The sequence below is a fragment of the Rhodnius prolixus genome, unplaced genomic scaffold, assembly GCF_049639745.1.
Source record: "Rhodnius prolixus isolate KJV_2025 unplaced genomic scaffold, Rpr scaffold_3, whole genome shotgun sequence".
Taxonomy (NCBI): domain Eukaryota; kingdom Metazoa; phylum Arthropoda; class Insecta; order Hemiptera; family Reduviidae; genus Rhodnius; species Rhodnius prolixus.
The window spans coordinates 19,383,647-19,411,624 of record NW_027411603.1 but is presented as its reverse complement, the minus strand read 5'-3'; the positions used below and the strand labels follow the sequence as shown (position 1 = coordinate 19,411,624).

At 31.7% G+C, this 27,978-nt stretch overlaps 2 protein-coding genes across 25 annotated transcripts in view; one reads left to right on the top strand and one right to left on the bottom strand.

The window, feature by feature from the left end:
* LOC141452377 (neuroligin-4, X-linked-like) overlaps nt 1–27,978 on the top strand; it is a 673,353-nt gene that overhangs the window by 551,294 nt on the left and 94,081 nt on the right. For 19 of the 24 annotated variants that reach the window (XM_074124455.1, XM_074124453.1, XM_074124446.1 and 16 more), the window contains 6 exons: nt 4,504–4,746; nt 9,038–9,185; nt 18,172–18,320; nt 18,646–19,008; nt 24,981–25,111; nt 26,194–26,374. The exons of 1 other annotated variant lie outside the window; for it this stretch is intronic. In XM_074124455.1, the coding sequence (XP_073980556.1) occupies nt 26,236–26,374 (139 nt within the window). In that variant the 5' untranslated portion in view covers nt 4,504–4,746; nt 9,038–9,185; nt 18,172–18,320; ... (1 more) ...; nt 24,981–25,111; nt 26,194–26,235. Of the gene's footprint in view, nt 1–4,503; nt 4,747–4,870; nt 6,310–9,037; nt 9,186–18,171; nt 18,321–18,645; nt 19,051–24,980; nt 25,112–26,193; nt 26,375–27,978 lie in introns of those variants that run through there. 4 more of the 24 variants (XM_074124441.1, XM_074124440.1, XM_074124458.1 and 1 more) reach the window with 4 other exon arrangements.
* On the bottom strand, nt 460–1,624 carry LOC141452381 (ejaculatory bulb-specific protein 3-like). Its single transcript, XM_074124464.1, has 2 exons — nt 1,260–1,624; nt 460–730 (listed from the first exon to the last, which is right to left on the bottom strand). The coding sequence occupies exons 1-2, from the start codon at nt 1,453–1,455 to the stop codon at nt 543–545; spliced, it is 384 nt and encodes a 127-aa protein (XP_073980565.1). The 5' UTR covers nt 1,456–1,624; the 3' UTR covers nt 460–542.

The window sequence follows — 27,978 nt, the reverse complement described above, 5'->3', positions numbered from 1 at the left end:
CGTTTGCCAGTAATAGAACACTTAAATTACTCTTGGTGAAATGAATCAGATAGTTCAGAACGGTTCCGCAGAATTTGATTCAAAAGCTACAGGCTCAGATTACAGTTGGAAAGACGTTCGTTGCATATGAGGACGCATTGAAGTATGTACTCGTAAGATACTTAAGTAAGGAATCAGGTAGCTGTGATGCAAGATTGTATTCTTAGTTTCTGCAACGTCGCTAGAAATACAAAAAAAAATGGCAAAGTCTGGATTACCTCTAGGTAAGTCAGGTGACTTACCGGTCAGCTTCAAAAGTGTTACAACCACGAACTACGATATAAAGAAATCCATATGGTAGAGTAATTTTGTGATTGAAATAGACCAATAGGTAAGTTATAAGAAGGTAAAGGAATGATTGACTTCGGGTATTCAGAATGCAGTTTTAAAATATATTAAATGAAATAAAATGTTACTGTGTTGAAGTTAAAAAAACAGAAATCTTTTATTTTCCAAACAATAAACGTTTAAGTACGATTGAACGGCCTTAAAAAGCTGCTTTGTTATTTGTATTCTTCAACCAGTTTTTCAAATGCATTCCAATGAGAATTATTTGGATCATATTTTGTTAATAATTTCTGAAATTCTGTTGGTTGATATTTTCTGAATTTTTCAATTAGCTTAGTCAATTTCTTTTTTTGGTCAACATTGCAGTATTGGCATTCAGTTTTAATAATGTAAGGTAGCGCTTCTGAAATAAAAATCAGTTTGTCAAATACTTACCAAACTTATAAATGTTCTTTTAATATCATATCTTCAGTAGAAGGTTCATATGCTTATTTTTATTGATTGTTTGATTTATTCATTTTTTGTACTAAGGTTTGCTAACTACCTGTTACATGAAATAATTAATAAATAATAGAAAATTAATTTGAAACAAAATAAAATATTACATTTCTTTTGTGGTGCCAATGATCTTAGTTGTTGAGCGCCTTAAATTTAATATACATAAAAACATATAGTGAGAGGAGGGAGCTTTTTAACAGGCTAGGTAGATAAGACGTTTTCCCTCAGACCGAGTAACTTAATTCCTTTCGTTAACTGAAAATATTCTAAATTTATCTATGGTTTATGAATTTTCATAATAAGAATGATCCACTTAATCATCTAATTATAAAATTTGTTCACCCTTGACTCTACCTTATACATATACTTTATATTCTCAAGTTCACGAATAAAAAAACAAATGAGCACGGACTAATACATCGTTATTCACTTACTTTTCAAATATTTCCCATCTTTGTTACATCTACTCTGTTCCATTACACAATCCATGTAGGGTTTCAGTAAGTAGTCTTGTTTCAATATTGAATCATAGTCAATATTATCCTCAAATAATCCATCAATATGTGTTGTTGTTGAATAATGCAACAGTATTGTCAACGACAATAGCACTAATATAAATAATCTTAGCATTTCTTGATTAATATATTCACATCAAGAAATAACAGTATAATACAAACAATTGAGTATCAGTCGCACAGCTGTATATATTCAAGGTTTGCATTAATTTAAAATATAATTTAGCGTTGAAAGATTTTATTTTGTAATCATTAGGCTTTTAAAATTTATCTAGTCACAAAATCATAGGGTTTTAATCACATATGATTAACATAAGTTTATTGCAAATATTTGTAATTTATTTCTTAACGCATTAAACTTTTTTAATCAGTATTAAACTAATTATGTAAACAATAATATTGTTCAAAGCTTAGTGGTTAACCTAGTGGCTAAATGGTTGGATTCCGACAAAGAAATTCCGGGCTCGAAGCCAGCTGTCAGGTGGACAGTGTTGTCTTCAGCGAGAGAACACTTTACGGAGACACAGTTGACAGTTGAACATTGTTCTACTTTTTACACTTTAAAAATACGCAACTTTATTACTTGTTTAATACATTACAAGTAATTCTTTAAACAATACATATAATTTTGATTCATATTTGTATAAATAACCTTTAAGACGTGATTATGCATTCAATAACTTCTTCGGGCGACAGGGATTTCTACGGGCTTTACGTCCAGTTTTTAACCGTGCTTGCATGCTTCGTTCCCTCCAATAACCATTTCAGTTACAACCATTCCATATCAGATGGGCTTATGGTTGTAATATGGGGTTATGCTATCGTAGCCCCCGGATACCATGTGCCGACTTATGCTCATTTTGCTGTGACGTACATCCGATTGTCTTTGCAAAGAATTCTCTGTAACTCCGCACCGGCAATTACAACCATCTTCTGTGTCTTTATTGTTGTCCGACAGAATAGGAATTTTTAATAGTTCTGTTCATGATGAATAGCGGGACCTAAACGATAGAATACTGTGCGGATCCCGTTACTATACCGATAAGGTCGCAAACGCTAATGTCTTCGATGGAGACGCGGATGAAATTAAATTATATGTGAGGTAATAATAGTAAAGCGTTATCATTAACAAAAATAATAATAAATAAATGCACAGAAGAACCTGGTTTGAAAGCCAAATTTGGGTTTTCCATTGCGCGTAGTCTCCTTAAACTGACGAATGCGATGGAAGAAAGAAATAAGTATCTCCATCTCGCGCATGGATTGTAGTGACACAAGATAAGAGAAGTTTACAGTCAATGAATGCCTGAAGAGAGGAAAATAATCGACTTTGAGTACATAAAGAGAGCAGAAGTTAACCAGTGGGCTGTACAGTGCACTAACGACTCACTTAATCCGTTCTCTCTGTAATATTATTGCTGGAAATCAAATGAAAATAAAGAAATCTGTGAATGGGATTTATGAGCTTATACTGTAAAAGAAATTCTACTGGACATGATTTTGTTTGATTACTTCTTTTTATTATTATTATTTTTTTGTACTAGATAGGGTAGAGAGCAATAAGTGCGATGATAGTCCTGAATATCTCTTATCGTAACACACATAAGGGTCTCCAGGAACATTACTTGAGCATTGGCCAGCACATTACACTTTCGACCAAGTGCTGGTATTCCTGTTTATGATAGGTATGAAATAAAGTTGGTATTCTTTGCTGATAACGTGAGACCTTCTTATTGCCTCTCCTATATTTCATCTGCTTTCTTTCGGAAAACTCAACTAAAATACTGTTACATTATTTATTAAATATTTGCACTTGTTATTATATTTTTCTTTTTAGCAGATAATGGTTAAGATAGAATATTTGTTTAATTATTATTTTAATAATAATAAATTTATAATTTAAAAAATTAAAGAAAACATCTCACATTGACAGTCTTCTTAAACATTGAGTGTTCGATTTGCATAATTTTTGAAAAACTGTGGTCTTAATGGCATAAAACTTGGCTTGGTTTCCAATAGATGAAATTTGAAATATTATGTTAAACAAAACTTTAGATTATGCCATTCAGATTTTAGTATTTGCTAATAAACAATTAATATTTTACGAAAGATACCCTTGCAAATTGAATCTTTGCATTGAACTCCCTCAGTTTTATTTAACAACACAATTAAGGATAAAATAATTAGTGAGCACATTATAGAATTGCAAAATATCATCAATTTAAGAATGGATTATCTTTAAATTTCAAAATAGTGCTTAGATCTGTATAAAAGGGAACTTTTAAAAATAATGGGATTTCCAACTTCTAAAAATATAAAGCAAATAAAACTATCTTATTTTAAAATAGTTATAAAAACCTTTTATTTTAATATAAAGTACTTTAAATGCTTTCTGTTCATGTGCACATGAACAAAAAGGATAAACCATAATTACTTAAATAAACAAATGCACATTATGTAAAAGCAAGAGAAATAGTAATGGAATAATAATGCTAACACTTAATGTTACCTTCTTTGTATCTAATATTAACTAACTAAATGATACATTTTGAGATCATGAAAATAAGTAAAAATGAATAGACCAGCTAGCTGTCTGCGGAATATTCTATTCTACGGAACATCTGTAGAGTTTTGTGAAGACAAGGCATAAACGACGGTTCTAACACTGTGGTGCACCAAACTACATGTATAATGTAGTGACAACACTTCGGATAACGTGTTTTATCCTAGTTAGCCTCTCTCCTAAACCTATTAACTGGCTGCTACAATTAATTACAGAATCTACAAATAGTATATCCATTGCTGCACTCATTACCCTGTCCAGGCCAACCCAGTTTGTTACATTATCATATATATTATCTCTTGATCAAATTCAACCACTTTGCTAAATTGTTAACATAATGTGTAATTAGTCTTCTGATTTAGTAATTACGTAATTAAGTTTTAATAGAATTTTATAATTTATTCTATTTTTAATTTGCTTATTACAAAGTTGGGTTAAAATTCAGCAGCTTTTTTGAATTTATATTTAAAGGTCCTAACCTTATTTTCAATTATTTAATCCCTTGTATAGGATTTCTGTCTGATATAGTGATGAAAATATAAGTGCCTTAAATTTGTTTTTCTGTTTTTGGCAATTCTTACAATGTTAGTTGTGTTCTAGGAAAAACTTGGTTAACAATGGTTCTCAGACATCTGATGATCATCGCAGGCTTTCCACGATACTTCCAGATAATATGGAAAATCTAGCGCTTTGGTCAACTTTGTCTCTGGTCTAATGGAAAGTAGAGCACTGTTTTTCCGGCCAGAACTAATGCAAAAATAATTTTTTGTTGTATTTTGGATGAATCGCAACCCAAATGGAGAAGTAGATTTGCAACTCACGGATAATCAGGCTGCATTGAAGGTAACTCTAGGTTGTTGCTGTTAGGTTCTAGTTAGAACAATTTCTAAGTTAACAAATCGTCCCTGGAAGCGGTTTAATGCTGTTCACTAAACGTGTGCTAACAGACTGCGGACTGTACGCAGAGATTTTGGGTAACAAGGAGGTGAATGTGCTAGTGAAATCAATCAGTGGTCTTGTGTCTGCTATTGATATATGTTATCATTTGGTGCATTACTGCAGACTTGCATCTCACATATGAGCATTCTTTATTATGAATGAGCTCAGCACATTGTTAGGAGACTAACATCTGATTAGGGATCCGTCCAGGTTTAATGGTGGTTCTTGCTCGTAATTGAGGATGGAAGAAATTGTCTGTGGATTTAGGAAATATTTGTAAGTAAATTAGCTAATTTTGGGCCTTTTTCTTTTTAAGAGTGTAAGATGTAGAATGCGTACACTGAGTATGAGTGATTAAAAAAAAAGCTTACTAAAGGTGTTGGTTGTATTTTGTGGGCAATTGTTAATCAGTTTTTATACTGCAGTTATTTTTCTTCGGGTAGGTATATGAGACCTGTTACAAATATAATTTTAAGTCACTAGCACAAAGTAAACAAATTTCTTTCGTACGATTTTGGAACATAAACTTTAAATTCCGTAAATCCAGTTAATAAAAGTACAATGTGATGTCAGATTATGGTTTAATGTATAAACTACACGATAGCATGGACGTTCAAGGCAAAGTAACGCGAATAACCAGAAAGTTGTAGGAATAGATGTGAAAAGCGAGGACAATCTGGAGAGAGGGTTGATGGCAGTTAAAAGTTAAAGCAGTTCCATTAGGACATATGCCAATAAAATACTAGCTGTGTTTCTGAGCTCCCCCATTTGGCAAATTGTCCAAGGGAATATGTGTAGACAGCTTACTTACTCAGTTTGTGAGGAAACCATGCGGCAATACCAGAGTCTAGTTTTATATCTGCATTCGAGTTATCTTCCAACCACCGACTTTATAAGCAGCCACAGTCTAATATTCACATAAATACTATCGAGAAATTTGTACATTGCACATATATACCCACTCGTATATGCAGTATATCTAAATTTATTCTCATTTGGTAAAATATTTCCTTATTTTATTAACTTTTAATTCCCCCAGATTGACTGACTAACCATGTGTTGTTTTAAACTTATATGAACTTTCTTGTCGTTAAAAAAAGAAAAATTAATAAAAATGCACATTTACCTAGTTTAAATTAATTTCTATAAAATCAATATATGACTCCATGCGCAGTCATGTCAGCCAAAGATGGTAAATAAAAAATTAGACCAGTTTACTCGTAGTTACTCGTTACTTTAACTTAATTTAAAAATTGGATTTTTTTTTTCATTTTTTCTCACCGCTGCCTCGCAAGAAAAGTGACGTGAACTTAAGAATTTATAATTTCAGTGATAATACATAATGGAGTGGAAAACATTGTTTTATTGTAGCATGAAGAATGCTTCTTTGCTCGAGGTCGGGCTGGAACTGTCATTTAGGTTTTTAAAAAAATTACAGAATGAAATTTAGGAAGACTGTCATGTTGGGTAATAAAGTTTGTAAATTTTTTTTTTTTTTTTTTTTGAAGATAAGTAGCAAATTTCAATTTGCGGCTCACTCAAACAAAACATTGTATTATATTTTATTTTTTAAAACTAATAGATTTTGAATAGTGACTTTTTTCAGCAATACCGAAAGTGTTTTTTTTTATTTATTTATTTTGTTGAAACTGTCACATTTCTTTGCCTAAAGTCACAATTTCAAATATGGAAAGTCTATCACTTAATAAAATTGACGTGTCTGCCAATAAGGGTAGTTTCAGCCTTGAGGGAAAAAATTTGAGAGTACAAATTTTACATGGCGTTAAAATAGCAATTGATTGATAGCAATGAAAAAAATATTTATAGCAATGTTTGCTAGGTTGCTATCATAGAATCAAGTGAATAAATATACATGGAAACGTAAGATTTCGTTCATCTCACCGCTAAAATTTACGCATTATGACTTGAACCATTTTTCTATCCCATTGATTCTGATTTGGTGGTTCCTTAAACTTAATGTTAAGTTTGTTTTTTAGACATTTGGGTCATTTAACTCGAACATATTTCCTACGAATCATTTATTTAATGTAAACGTCAAATTACAAAAATGAGGAAGGCCCAATATCAATAAAAAAAATGTACTATTGGTTTTAATTAACTTCTGTTCTACATATAAGTAAAGTTTATTCAACAACAAAAAAAAAAACTTTTGGCCTTAAACTGTTTTCCAGTTTATTGAGAAGAATAGAAGTACAGAAAATGGGGAATATAGAAGTTTAAAGTAATTCAGAGGAAGTAGGAGATGAGGGGTTGAGGATCCTTGGTAAAGAGGCCAAGTTGTATAAGAGAGTAAAGTAAAGAAGATGGGCTGGCTTGAATGTTGATTATTTGATTCAGTTGGTGTCGAGAGAGAAGTCGGGTCTACTACACTACATTGCAACTAACTAGAACAGAGAATAATTGCTAAAGTTAGCAATACAGAGCGCTGGAACTCAGTTTGACGAGCAGTGTCCTCTCTAAGATGAACATTTAGTTCCTCATCTTTCTGTTATCTGTTAAACGTACTAGCTTTATTTATTTCACACAAAAATTTATAGCTATATGGGAATACATTCATTTAAGCACATAAGTCATATTTTCTCAACGCAATAAGGTACAAACTTTCAACTGAAGTAATTCAGTATAATTAAAGTTGTAAAGTTGTTTCTTTTTTGTCTAGAAAATAAAAGAAAAAAAAAAAAAAAAAAATACAAAAAAACAGAAATGTCAGAAGTATTTATTATTATTATTTTATTTTACATCTGTAACAATACATATTAGTACAATATAGATGGTGAGTGGTAATGTGATATACATTTGTGCTTAAACTACAATTCAAAATTATTAACATTAATATGTACTAATTTAGTATTTGACAATAACAGAACAGAAAAAAAAAAAAAACATAACTGTAAAGTACAGAAAATAAAAATACTGTAAACAAGAAAACATACCAAAACAAAACTATTCTTTAAAATAAACAAAAATGAAAATAAAACAAAACTATACTTCTGACAAAGATTTCCTAAAATCTAGACAATCAATAACAAATTTATGGATGTCCATACAATGAGACTTATTTTTAATAATTAGTACACTTTCAGCTGTTAGTAGAAAATATTTGGAAAGGTACTTTTGCCTCATTACACTGTAACCCGGACAGCTGATAAAAATATGAGCCAAGTTCTCTCTTTCATAATTACATAGCGGACAAAATTCAAGGCTGTTTACCTTTAGCATAGATAACACAAGTTATCTGAAGCCATTCTAATTTGACTGATCACCCTGATGATTTCAAATGAAACATTGAATCTCAAATATGAATTAAAATTTTGATCAGCTATCAAGCTATAAACAGAACTATAAGTAGAATTATTAATTCTAACCAAATCGTCAGTAATTAAATGTTGTTTCAGGTCGCACAGTATTTTTTCTTTAACTTTGTCTAATAAACTGGCATCTTGTTCCTACCACAACCATTCATAACCGAGGTTAAAAAAATAATTCTTGATCTAGGATACCCAGTTATATTTCATAATATTAGCATTTGAACTGTCCAACTGTAATAATTTATTATAACAGTGTTTCGTAGCCTATCTCTATGCATACCTAACAGCTTGATCAACCAGTTCAGTGCACGTTTAAAAACAAAATACTTTAATTTAACTCTTTCGGTCTCTATTCTGACCACAAATGTCAGAAGTAATCATTTTACTAATGACTAATTGGATTTTTTTTAAATTTTGTTTCAATGAATACTTTAAAATGAATTAACGTCTATCTAGCGGAGTTCCAGACATTAGAAGCATGACCTAAACTAGTTCTAGGAAAGTTTCTTCATAATACGCTTCTGGTAATCGAGCCTTTTCAATTTTAAGAAAAAAACTGTTGGAACTGCTGGAACTCACGAACGAAGAACTAGTTCATGAATCGATCAAGCTTCGACAAATTTTTAATTTAACTATTCCGTGGGCATGAAAGTTTTTGAAATAAATTCTATATTTGCTTTCTGAACAGTGTCATGATCAATAGTCTTAGAGAGTTATTGAAATTTATTTTTTCTTTCCAATATTTGAGGAGGTGCTAGAGGGAATAATTTATCGTAGTGCCCTCTTATCTTCAGGTTATTTAAGGGTATTTCCCTTAACCTATAAATAAAGTGTGTAAAAAAAGCATAATTCTCAGTTTCTTGTAGATCATGGTTTGTCTGGTAATGGACAAGGCTTTTGTCGGCAGAAGGCTTCAGGATCGATCACCTCAAAAAGATATTTCCAGTGGAAATTCATAATCGAAAATCTACAGATTTTGGAGTGAGAGGAAGTCTGAACTGGACCGTTCTACTTGTAAGTTTTTTTTTGTTATCTGCTTCAAATCTGTTTACTTACTTTCTGTCTAAATAAAGTTCGAAAGTTCTTCAAGTTGGGTGGGATTATTGGTAAGATTCTTAAACCTGTAGACCGGAAAGTAAAAAGAATAGAATTGTAGCACTAGAGCTTAAGAACTTACTATAATCTTATTGGCGTAAGAGAAAATATCGTCCTACCAAGTTCATCCACAACTAAAAATAACTATCCGATTGCTGGTCACACTTGTTAGTGGAAATGAAGAGAACATGTGAGGCAATAAATGACGAATAAGTTTTCACACTTATTTAGATCTAACAGTAAGCCATTATACAGAGAACAATCGAAAATTGCTTACTAATTTGCCCCTCAGCATGATAGAGCCTTCTTAATACAGAAACTAAAGCATCATTATTGCATTTATGTTTTATACTAAACGGTATGTCACTTTTTTTTTTTAACTTTTACTAACTATATAGTGATAATTTAAGCGTTTATTTGAGGAATACTTAAACCAGTAACTTTACTTTTCTATTAATTTGAGAACGTTCATTTAAGAGCGAAGTCTATGGGCTTGAAGAGTTAGCCTTGAGGCAATACTTCGCATGAAGATTGAGCTATTAAACTTAGAGTGGCTCCAAACAAGCTTTATCAAACAATTTTGGGTCAGTAACATCATATTACGGTACTTAAATTATTACAATTTGTTAATATTTTAGTAATGATTATTTCATTAAAAAAGTCAACCACCAATGAGATTGAAGTTTGTCAATGATTTCAACCATTTAGGTGTGTATTATCATTATTACACCTTGTCAGATGTAAGTTATAGTAGCCCTATATTAAATCAATTTGTTAAACTGCCTCAATAAAAAGCTTTCTCCAATCGGTTTAATGTTCAAGAAATTATCCAATTAAATATGATTGGTGAGATAATTCTTCTTAGGTTATTTAATAATTAAATCGCACACTCGCGCATTATCATAGAAACGAGGCTTTCATTTAACCTCGTGTGGTGTTATCACGTTGAACATATCTCAAATTATATATAACGTTTGCGATATTTGTTTTGCTTTCAAAGTAAGACTTCAAATATTTATAATTTATTTTGCTTCTTAATTGTGTTCAAAGTTTATAAAAAAAAAAAAATATTGCTTAAACTTTTCTAATAATTTTATACTGTAATCACGAAGAAGGCAAAAATCCTGTGAAAAAAATATCAAGGTTTCAAGTGTCCATTCATTTGTGTATGGAAATAATCTAAGATTCTATTCCTGGACTTGATCCAACTAGGAAAGGCTGGACAAAAAAAGCGAGAATTTCATTCAAATATTGCCAGTAATAATTATAAAAATTCATAACTGACCTGGGTTTGTCTATTGCTTAACATGATTCATCTGTATCAGTTAGTTGGTTCACATTCCTCTTACACAGGCTGAGTCTTTTAGTGGGTCTTTAAATAGCTTCGTCTCTTCCAATAATAATTAATTAATCCCACTAATTCAGCACTAAGTTATTAATTTTATTTGTTACAGTTGTTATGGAAATATTGATTTCAATTTTTATGTTGATATTGGCATTGTTAGCCTAAATATTTTAGTCAAAAATTGTGATGTCTAAGAATGTATTTATAAATATTTAAATGGAGATAATGGCTCCATTGGAACCTCCCTTTCGAATTAATTAATGCAGCATTGCTATGGAATACTGACAGAATTTATTTAATAATTAATTTTTATTTAAGGGACGTTGCCATCTAAAGTCATTTGCGTCCGGAATTTCAGTACACTGCCATTTTAAGGTCAATATTCTCTCGCTACAAACAACACTATATTCAGAAATAGACTGTGGGACATAAATACCGCTGACTTTTTAATCCTTTCTGGTTAATAAAAATAGCATTTAATAATATCGTCTTTATTATTAAACGCCAGATGTGAACATAAAATTTCATTTAAATTACAAACTGTTTCGGTGAAAATATTTCAAAACAATCGGAAACGGAAAATGGAGTAAACCTTCCCTTAAAGGACGTTAACGTCCCGCGGGTTTCTCAGTCTAATTACAGGGATAACACATTCCCTGACATCCCTAATACACATGCATTATACTTCGGGCAAGTGGAGGTAATTAATTTGTGCAGCTACTTAGTTTATACCCCTTAGGGCAAGACAGCTTCACTACTACATTAGTTTGCCCTATACATTTCTGTGCTGTGGCTGTCGTCAGCTTACACAACAACGAAGGAAACCGCAATACACGATCTAGATTGCGGTGAGATTGTGGTTTAATAGGTTCCCATGCTCTTACATCTAATAATTTAAGAGTACTAATTCATCTTTCTTGTTCTCCCAGATCTGTGATTAAAGTTCCAATTTGTGAAATATACTTCTCATTAGCAATAAGGTGTAACGAGATCTGCGCGCTATTTACAATGAAGGTTAAAACTGTTGAAATAGAGACTAATTTCTGGACCAATCTCTGAGCCAATCACTGCCAATCAAGGAACAAATAACTCTTAGCCATCTGTGTTCGTAGCAAGATTTTTAGGGTTCCAGTCAGTTTGTGGATTGGTCATTCAGCTTCTAGAAACTCTATGTCAGTTCCCGCTTGAGGATGTTTTTGATTGAGTATACACGCTTTATTATTCTGATACTACAGCTACCGTCAAAAGGGCTGAATCTCAAGATGAGTTCTCATAGATGGAGCTTACTTTCCGGACCTTTTAAATTCTCTGTAGCCTTGTAGGAACTATCTTTTTGCTTCATTACTTTTGGAAGAGTCACTTTTTTGTGTAACAACAACCTTCTTTTTAAAAAGTCGGCTAACCTTCAAGGCCGAATTTGGTCAGTTTTTATCTTCTTTTTTTTTAATTTTTAGCCTTTTTACACATTATTAATGAGTTGCTTGATTACCAATTTTTGGTGAACAGCACAAAGTGTACATATTTATTTAAATTTATTTTAACGAGAAAAAATTATCTGTAATGCATATTTATGATTTAAGTCTCTCTAATTGAAGTACTTTAATTTGACGAACTTATTAAACTAACTTAATTATAAACTAACTTAATTGCGTGAAGATCACAGTTGTAGAAAGATAAGTGAATGTAGTACCAAATTCCAAACAAGTTTAAACTGAAAGTGTTTGACGTTGCTAATTATATTTTCGTAACAGTTGACACAATAACAGTTTTTGTTGACTTCTGATGATGTAGACATGTTTTCTCTTTTAAATTTAACCTAGTGTCCTCTTTGAACTGGAAACAGTGTGAAGTTGTTTTTATTATTGTAATTATTTTTTTATTTGATTATTTTTATTTATTTATCAATTCATTATTGGATAATGATAATTTGTATGAATATATCTTCGATAATGAATGAATAATGATGGTTATTAGAGCCTATTATTGATAATATTAATTTAATTTAGCGAATCCTTAATATTATCAAGGGCTGAAGTTTAATCTGTTCAGTTCCTGACCTAGAAGTGTGCTGTTGTGCCCTTGGAAGGTACAGCTCGTCGATTACACCTTTTATAAAAAAAATAGATTACGTTTCTCCCTTATAAAATCCTTCTTACCCCTCTTAACTTGAGGTTACGCCGTCCGAAAATAAGTTCCAATGTACTCAGCTTATTAAAATATTTTAAGCTAGTGGAATTAACTGACTTATTAGATTTGTGAGCATGAAGAATGAATGTTTGCCCAAAATTGTTAATTTCATACTGACTGAAAGTTAATTCTATTATTATAATATATTATTATTATTTATTGTAGTTGTTTGACTGAAATAAACATTGCCTTATTATGGTTTAATCATTTTTTTTTTGCATAATTTAATGAGTATCTTTGAAGTCAGTTAATTAATAAGTATATGGTTACGGTTAAGGAACATAATAAAAAAAGTAATAATAATGTATAGGGAAAGGATTAGCTATGAGGTTAGCATACTGGACTCCCACGCGGAGGTCCCGGGTTCGAATCCAGCAGCTGACCCTTAGATTTTCTCTTCCTAGGAGCTTCTTACAGCTCACTGTCCGGTGATGGACAGTGTTGTCTGTAACGAGAGAACACTGTCCGGAGGCCGGCAGTGCACTGAAAAAAGCTCCGGGCGCTAATAACCTCAGATGTTGATGCGCCAAAAAAAAAAAAAAAAAAAAAAAATGTATATCCCAATTAGGTCTTTCTCTAGAGATCATTACGAAATAAACTAATGCGTTTGATAGTGTAAATTTGCTCAAAAAGGATGCATTCAAAATATTAAAGAAAAAAAATAAGTCATTAATGAAATACTGCAGCTCGTTATTGCAGGACTTCAACTACATTATATCCAATTAAAGGAGGATAAAATAAATGAAGTAACAGTTAACGATAGCAAAAGTGGACTTGATGATAATGATTTATTCACAGGAATAGATAAATTCTGAGCTATTATTTATTGAGATGGCGATAAATCGGCCAGTCGGACTTCTGGATCAATGAAAACTAAATGCTGAGTCAAATATATAGTTTTCAGCTCGATTTATCTTTATAGTCATGTTATTATCATCCCATGTTTGTAATGTAGACACATTTCGCTAAAGGATAATATGCTACATTTGTCTTTATTTAATCAGGTAAATATAACGATGGAAGGTATTCCAAAGTTTTATACAATTGTTTACTGTATTGACAAATTCATGCATTTTAAACAAAAAGTGTCCCTTTTAATGAAGTATTGCAATGCGGCAATCGTAAGAACTAACTTTTTAAAGTCATATTTTCCTAAATTTTGTGATAAATAATTTAAACCATTTCTCAATAGTGAGATTTCAATAAGTAATCCAATTTAATATGGTTAATATTTGAAAGAAATGGTTTTTAATCTTTTAAATTGCTGAAAAATTATACTGTTACAATTTTCGCCCTAATGACAGACGATTTATAAAAAATGAGTGTGTTTGGTGTGCAAATGTGAGGGAACAAAATGTCTTAAAAAAATCTTTTAAAAAACCTCGAATGGACATTCTTTTTTAATTGGCCCTTTTAAAAATTTCTGTTAAAAAATTCATTTTTAAACCTAATAAACTATTTAGCAATAAAAAAATGTTTTTTTTTGGAAATAATGACTTTTGCAAAATAAGTCTAATGAAAGGAAGTTATTTGAATTGACAAGGAAAAAATCATAATTAATTTGTTAATAATAATTCTAGACGAAGTTTCTTTGTGTGCTATGTATAAAGAAAATGGTTGAGAGGTTTTTATCTTAGGAAATTGTTTTTGGAATCTTATATAGAAATAATAATAAATTGACAATGAAGTTATGTAAAAATATTTCTCGGCCTGAGTTGCAAAGTCTGAAAAAAAAAGTGCAATAGAATAATAAAGTTTTTTTTAAAATGTTAGGTGCTGGACAATATCGCTGATTATATCCGACGTAGCACGCGTTTTTTTGTATTTATTTATTATTTTTTTGTAACCTGATTTTCAGATAATGTTATTAGATTACCAACTATTACTACTAGTGAAAGATGTCCGTTTTCCAATGTTTTTGGTTAAAAGTTAATAGTAAAAATGAACCAAAAATAGGAAATGGCGCATCATTCAACAAACAGTACAACCAGCTCGATGAATCTGAATGCGTTTTAATAAATTTCAAAACTCTAGGCTACTACAGAGTACTTCGCTTAATCCATAAATAAATTTTATTATAAAAATGTTCGATTGAAGATAACATAGGATATTATAGCATAGTATTTAAGATTTTAACTAACTAACACAATTTATCTCATAGAGTTATTTCAAATAACAAATATTTTTGGAAATAACATTTTATTTTATTTGTATAACTCTATTATATTCTCCAACTTTATTTCTTATCCGATCTTCTTGGTAACTCAGGTAAAAATAAGATTTATCAAGGTTTAATTAGAAGTTACGTAGGCAATACTAAAGAGTCTCACGTCTGTGCTACTCATGTTTCTCTCAAAGATTAACTGTACCTGTAGAGAACCTAATCTGTTATTAAAGATAAACAAATATTTAATCATTTTATTTGTTTTAAGAATTTTAGAAGAGTTGAAAAATCTGAACGTAACAAAGAAACAAAAATAAAAAAAACTTTAGTACTTTTAATTTATCAAATTTCCGTAAAAGAAGAAAATGTATTGCAAACAAACAAAAGGAAGAGTTGAATTCTTCTCTAAACCTTTGGCTACAAAGGTATTGTAACGTGAAGTAAGAGGAGAACTCTTGGACTGTAGTGTTCTCTTTGTGTGGCGAACACGCACTTATTTTCACTTTTTTTTACTTTATTCAGAGATATTCCTTTCACGGTTTTCGCTGAACACAGAATTGAATACAACATTTCGAAAATAGAAAGTTTATTATTATTACATTATTGTTTAGTTATTTTTTTGAAAAATTTGACTGAGGCGAAATTAATATTCTATCAAGTTTTCAATTCCAGCAGTTTTAATTGAAATTCAAGTACCTCTAGTTATGAATAGATAGTATTGGGAAGTTAAGTTTGTCTGCTTAAATATCTGCCTCAAGACTGCTGATCTTATTTATCTTGACCCTTAAGGTCTTCAAACTATCTTGTCGAGCAGTAAAAACTTCAAAAAAGTTAAACCTGCGCTAAAGTTCTACCTTATGATTTGAAGATTTTATTGATGAATGAGTGAATAGTATTGGACCTTATTATATATTGGTTATGTAACTATGAAATATCACATAACATTGCGATGAGCCATTTTTATATGTATTTGATGAAAACAAATAAAAGAAGGTTCTTGGGAAAACCATGTTTTGCAGAAATTTGTTTGGTGTAAACTGTTGATGAGTTTTCAAAAACTGTACTAAAGTTTATAGAATATACGTTTTTATTCGTATGAATCATTAATTCAATAATTTAGAGTTTATTCTCATTACAATTGCTCGTTTTATGGAGGTATTTTGAGTCATGTGTGTTATGTAAATCCCGTTCTAAAATTGCTAAGAAACATTGCAATATTAGTTTTCCCCTGCCAACAAAGTCGTCATGTTGATATAAGGATGTTCTAAGAGATTTATCTAGGGTATGAAACTGGGTGTTCTATAATTACATTTATATGTTAAATAACATTTGAAAGACATCTAGCTGTTTCACTTTTAGTTTATTCATATGGCGACTGCAGTTCTGAATTACAAAATGATATTTTAGTTATGTGAAAGTTAAAAATATTTTTACTAGAACTTAAATGGTATTTGAGACTGTAACGATCCACAAAACTCACTAGAATATCTCTGCTAACTTTGCCCCGACAGCTAGATTTCGGAAGTTGGACTCAGCAGAACTATCTCAGTAACTAGTAGAAATGGCTACCCGGATAATTCAAATGATTTTAGAAGTTTTTAATATCTCTTAAATCTGTTTTTGAACTCATTTACAAAGTTTTGTAAACGAATGCCTGACTGCTTATTGTTCGAAAGTGGTCCAGTAACCCCCTAGATCTCAGATTGTTTGCTGGCAGGCAGTGAATGAGTAGTATTCACTGTGTTCCTTCAGTACTGCAACAAAGAAAGTAAGATCAAAATGTTTAAGCCCTGCCGTTTTTAGCTGAGACAGATTAGAATGAGATGTACTAGTTTGCTATAGTGTGTATTCTTCGTTAGGAAGACTTAGATTCTTGTTTAGATTCTAAAATGAAAGAGTTCCATACGTTGCAGAAAAAGTAATTATTCCCGTATTTATATAATAGTACATACTTGAAGTTATTTAAATTATTAAACAAAAATAACTTTTTAGGGCATCCAATAACAAATATGATCCGATCCTGCCGTAATTATGCTCCCTGAAAGGAGGTTAATGGTTGTGAGTGTGATGGCTCTCGTTAGGGCCACTTCCCCTAATGCCTTTAGCTGTACACCTCAACATCTCAGGAGAGCTAGGGACTGCGCAGTTAGCGGAAAGTGAATTTAAATGTTTCCATTTAATATGTTAATTACTGAAATTAACGATTTGAGTTTTAATACAAGTACAATGGTTAAATCAGAGAACTTTTTTCACTTCATAAAAGAACGTTCTTTTATGGGATGACGAATAAAAAAGAAAAACCATTTCATTGCGGTTGTATTGTGGGGGATGTGAAAAACTTGAAAGGAAATGGTTTTTCCTGTTTTTTGTTTATTATTTTAAGTTATTAAAACGAAGACTGGCCTAACGAAATAATTTACCCAAAATTAGAGAATACTTTTGGTGTTAAAAAAAAAAAATGTAAAATAAGATCAAAAGAAAAGAAATGTCAACAGATTACTCACATTTTACGTAGGCTAACTTGCTCGAAGGAAGTCAGCAACAAAAAATACGACCTCCACTCAAGTAAGCTACCTTGGATTGTATTTAGACAGTCGCTCTACTTGGAACCCGCACACGATTCCGAATTAAAGGGACGTTAATAACAACTACCTCGGCTGTTGGTACGAAGATAAACTAACAAAACAAATTAACTCCTTACACAAATATTCTGAGATTAATCTGGACTTATGGAGCCGAACTGTTGGACTGGAGAAACTATCCAACTTCAGAGAATCCAATCTAATGTCCTTCGCCATATTGTAAACGATCCGTTCTATATCTCGAATTTAATTCCCCACGATGACCTTATTTTCCACTTCGTTACCGAACTAATTCAATCTCGCTTCCTGAATTTTCACAATAAACTTGCAGGCTTATCCCAATTCCTCTGCACAAGCCTTAATTACTACACTCCCCGATACCGACATAACCCTCATGTCGTTGACCTCTCGACCACATAAATACCTAGCTTCATATTCCTGTCCAGTAAGATCCAGCAGTAGTACCACTGCACATACTTCTCTTAAGTCTAAGAGAAAACCTATTGTCACAGACTGAACACATATCACTTGTACTCGTGATACTGTTTGTACAATAAATAAATAAAATTACCTAAAAATGAATGCTCAAAACTGAATATTTAATCTATATTTATTTTCTGTTTCAAGAAAAGTAATTGTAATAGAGTTCCAAATTCTGAAGGATTCCTAGCTTATTCGGGGCCGCATTGAAATAACAAGTGCAATTACCCTACTGCGACTGTGAGCATCTCAAGAAGACTCCTCATTTTCAAATGTAATGATTGCAGCAAGTACGTGTGAGTATTTAAAGTCAGGCGTTTGATTTATATACACTACATTTTCATGCTGTAATGTACGGTGTAATATAGTGTCATCGCAAGTTACAAAACTTTAAAAAAAAAAACATCATAAATATCACAAAGTTGGAATTCCAGTAAGTTGAAATGTTATTTGCTTCTGTCTTTGACATCCCCACGTAATTTTGTCTATCCAAAACAGCTTCTTAAACAATGCATCCCTAAATAATGTTTTTAACACAAAGATAGGAAAATAAAGAAAATAAAAACAAAAAATCTTTTACTTCTTAAGGAAATGCACTTGTGTTTCAATTTTCTGTCATAGGCAAGGTACTTTCCAAAAATATTTCGAGGAAGTAACCATTGGTAAGACTTTAACGAAGAACACAGACCGAGAGAATGGGAATTTGGAGCTGTGGACAAAAAAGTAGGGTAACTACATTAGTTAAAAATTTATGGAAATATTGTCATGATGTAAAAGAAAAAGAATCGGGAAGTAAATACAGGTTGCTAAACTTAATGTAATATTTTGAATTGTTACATACCTTTATATTTTAAATTATATATCTGTATATGTAATACATTAACAAGACTATCAGTTTACAGTGCTATACATGGTTCGTGAATTAATAAGAAGCATTTAAAAGGAATTAACTGAAATTTAACACCACTAAAATGAAATTTAAATGTCAGTATCACACATTGACGTTCATATAATTATTATGGTTGAGTTAGTATCAATTTTTGAAGTGGGATTGTTGTAGGATATTTGGAGACTTTTAATAAAGTTGGCTAAATTTGTGATTATTCTAATAATAGGGAAAGGATTAGCTATGCGGTTAGCGTACTGGACTCCCACGCGTAGGTCCAGGGTTCGAATCCAGCTGCTGACCGTTAGATTTTCTCTTCCTAGGAGCTTCTTACAGCTCACTTTCTGGTGATGGACAGTGTTGTCTATAACGAGAGAACACTGTCCGGAGGCCAGTGCACTGAAAAAAACTCCGGGCGCCAATAACCTTAGATGTTGACGCGCCTTAAATCTTTTAAATAATAATAATAATAATTTTATATTTAAGGGCTTTCAGCCGTTTTAATTTGGAACTAGCTACTCCGCCTCCATACAGAAAGAGCGTACATTATCACAGACCTGATTAGCGGCCTGTACAATAGCTTACTGCACATGATTCTTTTATTCTAGACTTGTGTATTTTTGAGAGAATACAGCTGGCAGAGGCGAGTATAGGCTTGATTTAGTTTGGTGTGAATGTGTTTGTTACAAGTATGGCGTCAGACTAAATGTAGTCCAGGATGTCTTAACTGTCTGATCAAGTGATTTATATGGTGGTACTTTAGTTGTTACGATTGCTGTTGATGGTTTGTGGGTTGGGGAGTCTTCTTAGTTTGGGATCATTGCTCCATATTTATTAGCGTTCAGTTCACGTTTCCAATTGTACAACTAAGGAATTAAATAGTGCAGACTGGATTTGAGATGCACGGAAATTGATGTCATTGATGGCTAGCAAAAAGTGCAGCGTAATTTGCGTTCATAACAGTACTTGGGCCTTCCATTTGTGGAGTGTCATGCACAATATATGTTAAACATAATTGGTCCAAGCGGAACAACTCTAATATTAAACAATATCTAATTAAAAAAAAAAGAAATACATAAGTAAAATAGTACTTTTAAATAATAATGAACAACGCGTACTGCTAAATTTTGATAAAGTTTAAGTCAACAGCCGTTAAAAGTTTAGAGAGGATGTAAACTCAAGGATTGAAAGGAAAATCTTCCAGAGAAAGAGAAGAGAAGGAATGAAAAGATGGGGTAAACTTCAGATAGGAGGAAAGCTGATGCACTAGAGGCCAGGAATCTACATATATTACTCTCTTGGGGGCGGTGAACTGGTACATCCTAGGATATATTTAGTCATAAGAGTTGCCATGACATATTATTTATAAGGAAAACTTGTGCGAACCTAAAGTAATTCATTGTTGGCGAACATTTCCCACTGGTTTCAAGGATGTGATCTCTTATAGATAAATTGTATTAGAATTGAAATCACTTGTTATTGCGATATTCAGGACTGACTGTAGACAATCAAAACTGCATTAGAAACTAAGGTACTTATCTATAACACGCTTTGAATTCGACTTGTGTTACCAAATGTTCAGTACATCTATTTACCACCTACCAGAGGTCAACTCAAATCGCTACAAGAAAGTTCCAGTTACCTCTCTAGTCATCCGAACCTACTAAGCAACACTTCCTTTTTTTAACCCTCAATCGATACAAACCTAAGGGTCGTTGGCCCGTGATTTCTTCGGAGTAGAAATCTGCAGGAAATCAAATATAATTTGTCCGATTTTAGTACACCAACTCCTTGCACAACTTCGAGATTCTAAAACGACAGATACGTGCTCTACTGTTATTTAAAAAAATTAAGAACAAACAGTATCCATGGGCCTAAATTTTTAAAGAGCCTAATGAAATAAAGCCGACTAGAGTGAAAAAAAAAATATTTTTTCATTTGTGGTCTTATTTATGTTCAAAGTAAAGAGAAAGTTAAGTAAATTTGTAGGTTTTAAGCAAGTAGAAGGAAAATATAATTCTGCTTAGATGTGGGTTAGGAGAAATAAGTCCACCATATTGAAATGTTTATGTGGCGAATTACATTTTAATTACTTGTTTTCCAAACATTATTGAATCATTGAAAATGTGGTTAGGTCCTCAGTGTTGGTTAATCTTTGATTTTATCCAGGATAGCACGCATCTTTATTTATCTCTGACCAGTTCCGTTCATTCATCATTAATCGACTGATTAGGATAATCTTGATGGGAAACCATAAAAGTTTTACTCATTTCAGAACTGATGAAAATAGTTCCCAATCTACAGCAATCTTAATTCTACTTAAAACATAAGTTTTGATGTTGATCCATAACGGAGTTCCTCACTGAACGATTTCGTGTTTTATATGTATAATATGCTTCATGTCTTTTTAAAAATAAGTTTCGTATATTTGTAAATGTCTAAATAAAAGTAATTTTTAAAAAAAGAAAGATATTATAGAAGTATACAAGAGGTTCTGGGAGTTTCTTCAATAATGCGCAGAATTGGTAACAAAAACGACAGTTTAGTGGGAGAATGGTATAAACTAATCCTAGTTATAGTGCTTAACATTCAGTTAACCGAAGTTAACTGAATGTTAAGTACTGATAAACCCAAATTCTGAGACAACTTTAGTTAAAATGAGGTTGGCCGAAGCATTTAGGTGGTAAGCATTGGTTATTGTACTGGACAGAAGGCAAAATGGTTGACGCCATTCATTTAGCGCACAATAACCTCCTTCCAGAAGTGCTCTTGGAGGCTTTAATACAATACCACCTTCTCTCCTTAAAATTGGACCTGCGTTCCACCCACGCTAGTAAGTAGTCATTCTACTATAAAATCTTAGCTCGCTTTCAAATGTATTTAGATCCCTAATACCGGTTTTATTAGGCCGTTTTATATCTTTGGCAACTCTGTTAACTAGAATTTTAGTTCGTAAACGTAAGAAAATTAATTTCATTTACAGAAAACCTCTATAATGAGTTAAGGTGTTTTGTATAAAATTTTATTTTATTCTACAAATGGAAATTAATTAAAAGTTTATTAAATAAATTGTAAATCCAATAAAGTATGAAATTTATTATTTCAGCCGTATCCACAATTTTGGACGACATGATTCATAAAATTGTTACTTTATTTGATTTAAAAAGTGAAATATTTTTTCGCCCTCCTTTATTAAATCTAAATCTAAATGTTTTTTACGAAAACTTGTATTAGATATTTCCAAGAAATGATTCTGAAAAAAAAAATTTCTGCGACTCAAAATATCAATTGTGGTTCTCCTAAAGTTATTATGGGCGTTTGTGAAGTATACAAATGTTGAGCGTTAGTGAGTGCGGGGATGATGATAAGGTAGAGTTAGTCTTGAGTTCCTGAAACACTAGTATTTACCGCAATTAATCCTCGTGAGTGTGAAAGCACGCGGAAAGTGAAAAGTTTGTTTACAGTTTTATTGCAGAAGAGAATAATTCAGATTTAAATATCGCGTGAAATAAAATTAAATCAAAGATTGGCGCAGCAGCGCTATCCTTAAAAAGCGGAAAAGACCTCCACTGTGGAGGTCAGAGAAAAGAAACTTAGTGGTTCGGTGGTCAAAGGAAGAAACTTGAGGCTTGATACTGCGGTGGTGAAAGGGACAGACGTGAGGCTGGGTGCATTTGTGGCAAAGGGGCGACTGGCTTGGATGGGAGGAGTTTAATGTACTGTAACTGCCAAGGTACTTTTAGTTTATTACTAAAGGTCATTGAAGGACATAGTTAGATGTACTGCAAAATATTTATGCACGTAAGATTGCTTTCGTTGCATCACAATTAGATCTGGACAGATATGCTGTATTGAATAACGAACCGCAAATTTGTTTGTTTGAGGTCTAGCTCTGAAGGTAGTAGGAACTTAACAGAAATTCTGAACATGTAAAGGTGGAGTGCATGGACAACTTAGTACGATAATCTACTCATTGGAACAACAGTTCTGTGGTTTCCCAATTTTCTTACTGTAGTTTCTTTTGTATTTGGATTGCGAATGGCACTTAAACGCCTTCTTTTGAGTTTTCTCTTGAAACTGAAAAGCGATTAGTTTATTTTATTTATTTATTTTTTGTGTAACCAACCTGTTTCATTCAACTCATTCATAATGATCGAAGTAAGTTGGTTTTTATCATATTTCCTTCATATTCAGTTGCCCCGTAATGATGAATTCAATTGTGGGACCGTCATTAGAGAAATTGGACTAACTGCTTGGGGAAGAATCTTGGTATATCTGCTGGCAAAGAACACCTATTCCGAAATCTCATAACCTCTCTCTGTTAGGAATATTGCCTGTTGATTGAAAACAAAATTTCTTCAATTTTAGAAATGGTTTTGCATTGAATTTCTCATTGTACTGAGGGAGTGAAGTGAATCAATAAAAGACAGAATTATGCAAGATATACTACCTCTATATTTATGAAGGTATTTTTATGTTATCCGCTTAGCTAGATTTTGTATGAAAACTAATTTCTATTTTAATTCCCGATTTGTTAAAAAAAATTATTCGTAGGAGACATTGCCACGAAACCTCAGGCAATTTCACTTATGTTTGGCAATTACAAACAACTTGTTTCATTATTTTGTTTACTGTAAGTTTTGAGTGAGATGTCCTTTTTTTCGTAGTAAAATAAATTGAAATGTGAAGTTATGTTTAACTAATAAAAAGAATCATTCACTAGAAAAAAAGAAGTGCCAACTGTTCTGACGCTCTCTGGCGGCGATCCACCCATCCACAGTTGGCCATTTTTTCCCCCCTTTCAGAAGTTAACTCAAGTTGTGGATAGCTTTTGGGTAAATATGTGCGGTTAATATTTGTTCAAGCTCACACTATTTGTATAGAACATATGAATTTGTCCAAGTAAGCTGACCGCAATATTATTACTCTACTTTAATTCTCTTTTTAACGATGCTTTTAGATTTATCATCTACTTGTAGAGAAAATTAATTGAACACAAATAAGTAAAACAAGAAAGTTATTAAAATAATAAATTAAATAATTAAAAATACTCTTATTGGCTTGGGTGAGATATGAAATCATTGTGGCAGTTTCATTTCATTTGAAATATGGAGAACATGACGGTAATGGGTGAAAGCGTCTTTGTATCACTCCACTCCCTTCGCCTCTACGCTCATACCGTGTGTGGCGGAGTGCGAAAGAACTGCAATCTGCAGGCTGGGTCCAGTGGTAAAGTACCAGTTGTAATGAATTGCAGCTTTCTGATGAAGTTGCTAGGTGTTAAAAAGAAACTATCAATAAGTCAGTATGGTATTAGTGGTATGTAGCGAAAATATCAAAATTCAATAAAGGATGGAGAAGCTACTTATTGGTAACACTCCAAATAAATATATTTAGATTTAGTTAGTTGTTGATCACTTCATCACTGGTACTAGAGAATAAGTCTTTGGGCCAAATCCTCTTCAGTCACTGGGAATAACAGGGTAGAATCTGCCTGAAGAAGGTCAAGGAAAAGGATTCAAGGTGGTAGGCGGAAATTCTTGGAACTTACTAAAAACTGTGTGTTTACAATTTTGGAAGATCTCAGTTTGAGTGGAGTTTGGATGCGGGGAGATATTAGAACGCTTGGCAGAACTCTATAGTTTAAAGCGCGTAAGTTTGTTTATGTTTCAGTGAGTCGTATATTATTAATCTTTAGTGTGAGAGAAATATGTTTGAATGTTTGTTCAGTAGTTTGGAAACATTTTTTTTTTTTACTTTAAGGCACGTCAACATCTGAGGTCATTGTCTCTCGTAGATTTTTTCAGTGCACTGACGTTCCCCAGGTGTTTTTTCTCTCGTCAACAGACAAAACTGTCATATTACTGGATACTGAGCTGTAAGAAGCTCCTAGGAAGTGAAAACCTAAGGGCCAGCAGCTGAATTTGAACCCTTGATCTCTGCATTGAAGATAATACGTAATTTAAGAATACAACTTCATTGAGATTGGATTATATTTTTGGTTTAAAAAAAAATAAAATTATTTAATTGTTTGCTTCTGTACACTCATTATCATGGCTTGTTTTTTCAGGATATTTTCGGTGAAATTTATTTTGCTTGTGACATAATTGGAGGAGGAAGCAGTTTCATGGAATGTAGATAGAAGATGGGAATACATTTCTTCCGTATCGTCATAATTTCTTCCTTAGAAATAGAATAAAGGTAGCTAAGTATTTATTAGCATGAGTGGATAATTCAAATTTAATTAGGAAGGCTAAAGGCTAAATGAAATTAAAGTTTAAGAATTTAATGACTAGCATCAACACTCATGTTAGATCAAGAGTTAATTTCATTAACTAATTAGGGCAAACTAAATGTACAAATGTTGATTTGATTTTAATTTTTTGATTAATTTTAATTCTTAATTAAGGGAAAGTGATTGAAATATGGCGACAGAAGTAAAAAAAAAATTAGTTTTATTTGTACCCATATTCCCGATCAACCGCTGAAATTAAATTTATTAGATCTATATTAACATCTTGATAAATTTTTGATTATTATTAATAATTTAATTCATTGGCATATTTTTTTTTTTTAAATCTTTCAAACAATTTTCATTATTCAAAAAAAGAAAATTCGTTGTACTAATTGCATCATGTTTATTGTTTCGTTGCAATTGTCCAAATTATTTTTTTAGTTTTAACATCCCTTTTTGTCAAATATTTTTCTATTATTTAAGTTCTATAATAACTTTAAAAATCGTATAGTTCTCTTTTACACGTTGTTAAAAGAAACTATCCAAGTTGAAGTACGTTCTTTTTTTTATGATTTAAGGCGAGTTAATAACTAAGGTTATTAATGTTAGATAATTCCTAATGCAAAGCTTACTGCACATCGATTTGGACATCTGCATATTATTTTGAGTGCAAATTCTGACAACCTAATCAGTCAGATCAGAAGACACACCATCCTTTGAAGTTAAATATTTAAAAAAAAATACTGTAATTGTCTGCAATAATAAGCCCTAAAGTTGACTTAGTTCCTACATGGAAAGCTTTGCAGAAAATAATAAAAAAACATTATGACTGAAATCGTAATAATTTTTCTTCCTTTAGGCTCAATCATTCGGTCTCCAAAAACTAAGAACAATAATCTAACCACTTTAATATTTACTTTGTAAAATTTAATTTAAAAAAGTTGCTGTAAATACTCCAAAAAAAAAAAAAATTGATGATCTAAAATCTGATAATTATTTGTCATAATTTTATTGCAGATTCTCTATTTATTTTTACTCTTTTCTCTAGAGAAATGGCGTGTTAGTGTGAATAAGCAAGCTAGCAGTAAACATGTGCAGAGAAGTAGAAGAAATAAGTTTTGAGCCAAAACTCTGGCTGTCATTGGGGCAAAAAGTAAAAGAAGAAAAACTAGCCAACAAGGAAGAAAGTCAGATTGGCAAGTGCTGCGGTCAACTGGTCATGGAGGAAAGTTAGTTGACAAGTGAGACATCACACTTACAAAAATCTTGCAAACACAAACTATCCCTAATATTTTAGAAAGGCTTTACTATCTCGTAACTTTTTATTGTTGCTATTATTTTTCTAAAATTTACTGTGTATTGTATTTTTGCTCGGAAGAGTATTTAATTTAAAATGTCGGAGTTCCGAGAAAATATAAACTTCCTCTAAATTCTGTTTCGATATCATACTGATGTAATGTTGGACGAATCTGACGTGGAGGAAATATTTCAGACTAAAGAGATGGATCTCTTTATACATATGTATATCCTTGCTTAGCATACCAAGTTGTGAGATTATGAATTGTACATGAATGAAAACTTGCTTTCAGCGAAGTCGTACTTGCAATCAATAGTTTTTCTTCTATATTTAAATTTTGGCAACATTTAGCAAAGATAAATCGATCTTCTTGAGTACTCTTAAAAAATAAATAAATAAAATAATTGTTGTTGAATATTAGTAAAATTCTTTTTGTCCGTTATATATTATTATTATGAAGAAAACTTGTAGATTTGACTTCTAGATTTGGTCCTTGACAAGAATTTAAAGCCAATAAGCGAAATGAATTGCAATTAATGAATTTCCTTTTTTAGCTCTTCTCAAAAATAGTTCTTTTGGAGATTGCTAAATTTTATATTTTTCATTACATTTATGTAATTGATCTCTAACTTGATTTAGAATACTTTTTACTGTTTTTTCACTCTAGAAAAAGAAGGTATAAAAATAATGCAAATTCCCTTTAGTGGCCTCCTGAGTCCAAACTCAAATTACAAATTGGTGTATCCACAGTTACTGAAATGGCAAAAGTTTAAGCAGGATATTTAGCTTAAATGCCAACCAACAATAGATACCACAGTGAGGCTTCGGTCAACAGAAAGTACAACTTGTTGAATCATTTTTCTGTTCTATATAATTTTTTCATGAATGGTCTCAATGATTTGTTAAAAAACTTGGTGTACTAATAGCATATACGTAAATCTATAACGTTTTTCTAGGAGAATTCCATTAAGAGCATTTTCTGGCAGAGGGATGATCAGGCTTCTCTCTAAATAAAGTGTCATAACTATTTATTTCACTAGTTTACCCTGTAAGAAAGTATATTAATAAGAATTAAACGTAGCACAAAATTTCTGACCATATTTGAAGGGTTCCTCGTGAACGACTCATACGATTGATTTCATTTCAATTTTGTAATGTTTATTAACACATAAACTATATTTTGAAGTATTATATTTTTTAAATTTTTTCCGTAAATTCGTGTAATATGACTCAAACGTTTGGAGTTTTTTAAAAAAAGAAGCAAATTGTGAGTTAGGACTTTAAGAATAGTGGAATAGTTAGAGTATTCTCTCAGATTTGTCTATGAATATTCGTTTTAGGACACCTCTGGGGAAGGATAGAGGATAGAATCGTTATTGTTGTCATTCCAGTGTAATGGGAGTTTTAGTTGTTGTCATTTCGTGTAATGACAGTTATACAAACTGAATAACAATTCGCATACATATATTAAATATATATATGCACATGAATATGCACTTGTAATGTTTACACTAAATAAATATGCATATATAATGA

What these genes read in the sequence shown, in the direction of transcription:
- LOC141452381 (XM_074124464.1), bottom strand. Translation starts at nt 1,455, where the DNA reads ATGCTAAGATTATTTATATTAGTGCTATTGTCGTTGACAATACTGTTG. An exon ending in AGATGGGAAATATTTGAAAA is followed by an intron (nt 731 to 1,259) that starts GTAAGTGAATAA and finishes TTTTTATTTCAG; the next exon opens with AAGCGCTACCTTACATTATT.